At 48.9% G+C, this 7,863-nt stretch overlaps 1 protein-coding gene across 1 annotated transcript; it reads left to right on the forward strand.

Moving 5' to 3' along the window:
* The first annotated feature begins 3,046 nt into the window (after positions 1-3,046).
* On the forward strand, positions 3,047-5,289 carry LOC106041921 (uncharacterized). Its single transcript, XM_048074476.2, has 4 exons — positions 3,047-3,944; positions 4,064-4,190; positions 4,275-4,358; positions 4,487-5,289. The coding sequence occupies exons 1-4, from the start codon at positions 3,515-3,517 to the stop codon at positions 4,500-4,502; spliced, it is 657 nt and encodes a 218-aa protein (XP_047930433.2). The 5' UTR covers positions 3,047-3,514; the 3' UTR covers positions 4,503-5,289.
* The last annotated feature ends 2,574 nt before the right edge of the window (positions 5,290-7,863 follow it).

Raw genomic sequence — 7,863 nt, forward strand, 5'->3', positions numbered from 1 at the left:
AGGCCAACGGCATCCTGGCCTGTATAAGAAACAGTGTGGCCAGCAGGTCGAGGGAAGTGATTGTGCCCCTGTACTCGGCTCTGGTGAGGCCGCACCTCGAGTACTGTGTTCAGTTTTGGGCCCCTCGCTACAGGAAGGACATGGACGTGCTCAAGCGAGTCCAGAGAAGGGCGACCAAGCTGGTGAGGGGTCTGGAGAACAAGTCTTACGAGGAGCGGCTGAGGGAGCTGGGCTTGTTCAGCCTGGAGAAGAGGAGGCTCAGGGGCGACCTCATCGCTCTCTACAGTTACCTGAAAGGAGGCTGTAGAGAGGTGGGGGTTGGTCTATTCTCCCACGTGCCTGGTGACAGGACGAGGGGGAATGGGCTAAAGTTGCGACAGGGAAGTTTTAGGTTGGATGTTAGGAAGTACTTCTTTACCGAAAGGGTTATTAAGCATTGGAACGGGCTGCCCAGGGAGGTGGTGGAGTCACCATCCCTGGAGGTCTTTAAAAGACGTTTAGATGTAGAGCTTAGGGATATGGTTTAGTGGAGTACTTAGTGTTAGGTCGGAGGTTGGACTCGATGATCTTGAGGTCTCTTCCAACCTAGAGAAATCTGTGAATCTGTGAATCTGTGAAAGTCTTCCTCATGCAAATAGTTTTGGCTCCTGGAGAACTCCCAAAGATCACCATTTCATGGGCACCGGGCCTGTTTGTGTGTGTCCTGACTCACAGGATACTCCTGTATTGCCTCCCGCACCTCAGCATGCTCACAACCTCTGACTACTACTCATTTCAGCACACGACTCTCTGGGAGAGCTGGTTGCTGAATTTCACACATTGCTGCTCTGCATCCAAAACAGCCTCACGCTTCAGACCCCTGGAGACTTCTTCTGGAATTTCCCCAGCAGTAACCACTGCGGAATGAGCCCGACGGTTCAGATATTGTGGACAGTCATCCAAGCATAAATCCGAGCACTGTCACGTAAACTGTCCTTACTCATGTGTACTGTCCAAGAACAACACGTAATCTGACTGTGACAATTTCTTACTCAACAGATCTGCTCTCTGCATTTATTCAGAGCAGGATCTTCTGATGAAAGCTTCAGTGATCTGCACTGGATTATCTGTGCATCATCCTAACTGTTTATTGCCTCAGTTGGCTACAGCTGGGCAAATCCTTCTTCCTGGTAACAGCGCGCTGTTCAACTCGCAAAGGCTACATGTAGGCGAAAACCACTTACAGACATACACGGGGATACAAGGGTGGGCTAGGGGACTGGCTTGCTGCAGATTAAAGTGGCTGAAATGCATGTGTTCCTACGAACATGCATATGCAATTAAAATCTGTGTTCATTAGTGTCATCTTAACAGCTGTATTTTTATTGTTTTCTTTAGCAATCTCTCTAGTTTTTGAGAAAAACATGCCCCCTTCCTCTCAAAGGCTCCAAACTCCTCAGCTGACATTCTACTGGCTTGGAAAAAAACAAACAAATAAACAAACAAACAAACAAACAAAAACACATAAAACACTGTTCACTGGGGTCTATTACTACTACTGCTACTTACGAGTCAGGTCACAAAAATACAGCCTGGAAGAGCACCTCTGCTATGATGCCTGAAGCCACAGTTATGATGCATCAGCTATGCTGAATTTCATACACACATCAGTGGAGAATTCATCCTCATTAAAACTAATTCACTAAACTAAAAAAAGAGATGGCGTTCCATGACTCATGGGCAGTAACAGGCCCAGATTTAAAGAGGTATTTCCTCCAACCCACCCAATGCAACACCCACTGGACCTCATGCAACCCCTATGCCCTCTACAGACTATGGGTTCTCTTTGTGTCCACGGCTGCTCCCTTTCTCCCTGTGGCTGTGTAAGTGCCCCAACATTTCCCCAGCTGTGCTCATGCTCTGGGGATGCCGAAGCAGCTGGGCAGGAGGCAGGCAGGCCAAGCTATGCGCTGGCTGCAGGCAGGAGTGGACAGACTGGCCAGCTGGCAAGGCAGGGAGCACGACTGACGCTGCACTTCTCCCTTAATGGCAGCGCTGGCTCGGCTCACCCTCCCACCTCGACATGACACCGACTCGCATCAGCTTGATTGATTGGAGCCTGCAGACCTACAACTCTTAGACAAATCTTCCTGCGGTTGGCCAAGTGAGACAGACTTTACTGGAGGGGTGAGGCTGGGGAAGCAGGGAATGACAGAGCTGGACAGAGAGATCTTGAGCATGTAATTTCCTTCTAAGACTCAGCTAAAAGCCGCCAGCCCAAAAGGATGACATTACCATTTGCACCCCTTTCCATTCGAAAGGGGTGCAAATTAGTCATTAGATATTTCCTTCCTACATGGGGCAATCACCATTTGGTTATGACTTGCAATCTTCCTGCACTTCTGGTCTCCTGAGGGACTGAGCGAGGAGCTGCACAAGCCATCTGGGCTGCAAAGAGGCCAGAGCTCAGGAGAGAGCCTCTGTGTACCCCTTGTCCCCTCAATTGTCTCACTAGGGCTCTTCCCTCTGCTGCATCCCACCTGCTTTCAGTCCTGAGCTTGGCTTTGTTTTCAGACAGGAAATTTTCTAATGGGATTGCTGTACTGTGATCCTTGTGACTTTAATAATCACTTTATTTTGCTTTCCATGTTGGCGTCCCCACCAGTATAGCTTTACCTGCAGCTAATTCCTACTCTGTCCTATTACTGTCATTAAAATGCATACTTGGCTAGTCACTTAAAAAAAATAAATAACCTATGTACCTCAGCTGCAAGAAGCCACCTCTGTAGTGAGTCTTCTTATATGGAAACAATACCCATTTTCCCCTGAAAATCAAGTCAAGCCAGTTCAAAATAGCCACTATAATATGCTTGATCTCAGGTCAGTCTAATAATGATTCATGAGCAAATCTCTTCTTCATAAACCAGGAATATTGTGCTGAAATTTGTTTTCATGGGATCTTGCTTTAGTGCTTCAAGTCGTAGATGTATATTCCCCAGCAAAGAATTTATTTATTTAATAAATAAATATTAGAACACTGCAAGGGGAGGGAGATCAAAGAACACCCTTACAAATCTTTAATGCTTGTATAGCCATAACTGTGTCCTGAACCAAAGCAACAAATGGTACAAAAATACCAGCAGCTCTAGAGATAAACTAGAGCTGATAAACTAGATAAACTGTGAGCTGTTGGAGCAAAACTCATGGCAGCAATTCTGGAACAATTCGCTTTGCTGAAGTTTGTTCACAAACATTCATGGAAAAGAGAAAAAAGCATCAGCTACAAACAAAAAAAAACGAAACCCTGCAAAGTGATATTTCATATCAAAGCTAATTGCCAATGTTTTTTTATCTCTAACTAAATCTATAAATAAATAAATCTAAATAGCATCTAATTCCTTTTAAAAACTCCCAGAAAGCTGCTTTTTCGCTGCTTCAGGGCAGAAGTTAGCAAAATTTGTTGAGTTTACTGAACACCGAGAGGGACCTATCTGCAGAGAAGCGGAGTAGAAGCTTGCAGGAGGGGATTTTAGGTATGCAAACGCGAGTGCCACCTATCTGCAGGCAACACCGCCTTGCACCCTTCAAACGGCAGGTGCAGAAAGGGGTGAGCAGGGGGAAAAGTCCCCCCTGGGTGAAGGCGCGAGGTCGCCAGCAAAGCGAGCTCCAGCCCCTGGAGGCCCCTGTGGACGGAGGGGACGAAGGGGACGGAAGGGACGGAGGGGATGGAGGGGACGGACGGGGAGCCCTGTCCCGCCCAGCCCCCGGGGTTCCTGGCCCGAAAGCGGTGAACCCGGCCCCTCTCCACGCCGGGAAAACCCCCGGCAGCTCCCGGCCGGGGCATAAAAGCAGGGACAGGCAGCGGGGCGGCTCAGGCAGCTCCGTAGCACCTCCGATAGCATCCCGAGCCATGAGCCTGCACCTCCTGCTCCTGCTCCTAGCCGCCAGCGCCGCGCTCTGCCGGGGTGAGAGCAGCGGGGACGTAGCTTAGGGGGGACAGGGGATGGGGGACAGGGGACGGGGGGCGGGGGGGGGCGGGGGGGCCGGCCCCAGAGCCTCGCTGAGGCCGTGCCCCCCGCCCCAGGTGCGCCGCTGGCCGGGGAGCTGCGGTGCCGCTGCGTGCAGGCTGTGACAGAGGTGATCCCCCCGCGGCGCCTGGCCGGGCTGGAGCTCGTCCCCGCGGGGCCGCACTGCGCCGTGCCCGAGGTGATGTAAGTGCCAAGTCCCTGTCCCTGTCCCCGTCCCGGGGTCCCCCGGCTCGCAGAGCCCCTCCTGAGTCCCCCCTCACCCTGTAGAGCCACCACGAAGGCGGGCAGGACGCTGTGCCTGAGCCCCTCGGCGCCCTGGGTGCAGCTGCTGGTCACCAGGCTCCTCCGCAGGTACAACGGGGTGGGATGGGATGGGATGGGATGGGATGGGATGGGATGGGATGGGATGGGATGGGATGGGATGGGATGGGACCAGGACCAGGACTGGCCCTGCTGAGCTCCTGGCCCCTGGTTTGCAGCTCGGCGCAGAATTGATGGGGAAGGGGCTCCTGCAACGCTCTCGGCTTCAGCCCTCAGTGGACGACGCCTCCTGAGACTCCATGCCTGGGCTTGGCACCTTTATTTAACGCCGTGGTATCTGGATGCACTTAAAGCCCAATTTTAAGTGTCCTACTCATTTTCTGCCTTTAAATCCTTGCTGAGAGGCGCAGCGCGAGAAGACTTCCAGCAACCGCCCTGCCGCCTTTCAACGCGCAAACTGTGCCGGGCTGCAGCATTGGCACGCCGCTGGTGGGGCTCGGGATATCCGCAGGCAGCGATGTCCACCTTAGACATGTGATGGCAACCTTAGACAAGTGATGTCTTTTTTGTATGGCATAATGTCATAATTTATATTGAGTCACGTAAAACTGACTGTTGCACTGGTGGATGTTTACTTGCTATAGTCCAAATCCCCTTTGGGAATTGTACATACGTATTTTTCCCCACTCTTCATAGCTCTGTCCAGCAGAAAGTGAAAACGAAGGGGGAATCTAAGCCTCTTTGTAATTACTGGTAATTAACTGTCTTCACAGTGAGACCATACGGGTTCTATTCATCTGCTAATTGTAACCTTTCCAAATGTCAAAGAAACTCTGCTAGTTATTTATGTGTAATTATTGTGTAGGTACATCATCGTACAACCAGACTGATTGTAATAAGTGCCTGTAACTTAAACGGAAGATTTTTCTAATGTGTTGATTGCTACATATGTTTCCTAATTAAGAGTTTTTCCTTTGTTAGTTATGGTGTTTTGCTTTTAAAAAATAAATATTTAGTTAAATATGCCTGGTGTCTGTTCCCATGTGTTCACGCCATCAGAAAACATCATGGGTGTTATCTGGATAACATCAGATTTTCAAGTCCATTTAGTTAATGGCTTATATAGACTGTGCCCATCAGTATACTGTCACCGTTCCACAGTTAGAACCCTCATCGTGCCTTTGCCTTAGTGGCATTCTGATGTGAGAGCACTGGGACTAAGCCTCTTTTGTTTGGTCCCATTTGTAGGGAAATGAAATTATGTGAGAGGCTGATGTGAAAAGCATCGAGGCTCCATCATCTGCTTAAATTTCACAGCAGCCACCTGAAAACAGAACTAGGCTTGAGAGAAGAGGAGTTGGAGCAATAAAACAATGTGTTTCCACATACCAGCCTAATTTTTTGTACTGCCTTCTGGTTCCTTTTCAAATGAGGAGTGCAGGACCGCATGGAGGTCAGCCAGCACAGCTCGCGGGTCACATGGCGACGCTCTTTGAGGTGTGAAGCTCTGTGTTTGTCTCAGGCTTCTCAAAACCAAGTGGCTCTTTGGCTCTGCTGGTAACACTTCTGTCATTTTGCCTACTGCAAAGGAGCAACAGTGTTTTTACTATATATTTTAAAAACACACTCTGTCCTGTGTTTTCATGAAGGCTGTGGGTAAAGCAAGGGCGATACAACCTATTTCAGCCCCAATTAGCCAGCTGCTAATTAGTTCCTCAGGCAAACTCACTTCTGAAGTTAAAGTCACTGGTCATGACAACTTTTGTGGTGGCCTCATTAAGTTAATTCCCAGCCTCTGCACAAAACATGAGCAGGGTGGAGGTTCTCATTAATGAAAGTGAAATTTGGGGAACATGGAAATTAAACTGCTTGTGAGGCATGCTTCACAAATTGTCTAATTGTTCCAGTAATAAATCCACCCTGCAGATGTGCAATCAGACCGGTACAGATGTATCACAGTATCTGTTGTTTGCAACACCTGACCTGGCCTTTCCCAGTTCACACGGACGCTGTGCTGCATGGAGATGGTTGGTGTGGCTCAGCTGTGGAAGCATTTTTGGGACAAAAACGATCCCTTTGGTCTACATCTGCACGGTGAGGCTCCTTTGGGACACGCATGCGCTGAATTCTTCATACATTGGTCAGGGAAAGGTTGGACATCAGAAAGCTGGCAACAGAGAAGCAAAGCAGGCAGGTTTACAAGGCTGGTTGGAGGAGTAACGAGGAGCTGCAGCTGCCCCACTGCTCCCTCCGTGCCCAGCAGACATCCTTTGGCTCCTGGCTCTTTCCTAATGAGGGATAGCCCAAGCAGTGACAGTGATTCCCAACTCCCTTTGCGAGTGATAGCAACATTTTGGCATTTCTGTCCTCCTCTGAGTATTTTTATTCCCACCCTTCCCCCCATCTCCTGAGTACCAACAGACTTAAATAGGTCCTGGATGGCTAAGTGTCCTTTTCCCTGCCACAGGTCTGTAGCTGCCGTGGACAATGGGAGGATATTCTGTCTGTGTAGCTCTTTTGCTGTGAAAATTTGATTGTTCTATTTGGATGATTGCCTGGAGTGGAACATGACTGAAATCCAGCTCCACATCTGTTTGGCAGCATCCAGCCTGGTTTTCTTAGTAAAAAAAAGTCTATCATGTGCTGAAGCTGCTTCATTTGTTCTATACTCCTCTGTTCCCCTGGTATCTTTTGAGTGTTGGCCATTTTCAGAGTACTTCCTAGATGGTTTCTGAAAGTCTACAGTGCATGGTAGAAATTCCCATCAGAACTTGTCAACCAAATTTTCATGACACACTCGAGAACCTATGGCAGAGGGGGAGAAATCACAAAGGCCTTAATTGTGGGAACTTCCTCGGTTGGGTTGTGTACCTAATTAGACGTCAGAGAATCCAATTACAAAACTCATGTCCATTGAAAAGCAGGTATTGTCAGTTCTGCTGCTTGTTTGCACAAAGCACCTCAATCAACCACCGCAATAATCCTCACTCGGTGGGACCAGGGTCAGATCTGACACTTCCCAATGACAAGGCGAGCTTAGTGTTACTTTCAATACCCGAGAAGAATGCCTTTCCTATCATCCATGCAGAGCAGCAGGATGAGCTGTGCAGATCGCATATTTTCCTTATGTTCCAACACGTATTTTTATTCTCTTTGTGTCATCAGATTGAGCTCTTGACACACTAACCTCACCACAGATAAATGCTTTTCAAATTACTCCTTCTCCTTGGGCTTCCCTGATTCATGCTCCCTTTCCTGTGCCCACTTCCAGGAGGCACCAGCGCACGAGGAGAACAGAGCTACGTCTTCTCGTCAGGCGAACTGGCAAGGGACCTGTCAGCCTCTCTTATCTCTCACCAGTTGCTAATGACCAAGGTATGACCAAGTGGTTGTGTCAGTTAGGAAAAGCAGGGGAATCCCCCTAGCCAGAAAAAACTGGCCAGGAGGTTGGGCTGATCCCACCTGCAAAATTCAGCTAATTGCCCAGAGCGATGCAGACATGACCCTTGAGAGATGATTTGGGATGATCCTGATTTATTTTCCTCATAACTTTGTCGAGAGTCTATCTACAAGTGACATCGTGGATTACCTATTC

Source organism: Anser cygnoides, chromosome 4 (genome assembly GCF_040182565.1).
Source record: "Anser cygnoides isolate HZ-2024a breed goose chromosome 4, Taihu_goose_T2T_genome, whole genome shotgun sequence".
Classification (NCBI taxonomy): domain Eukaryota; kingdom Metazoa; phylum Chordata; class Aves; order Anseriformes; family Anatidae; genus Anser; species Anser cygnoides.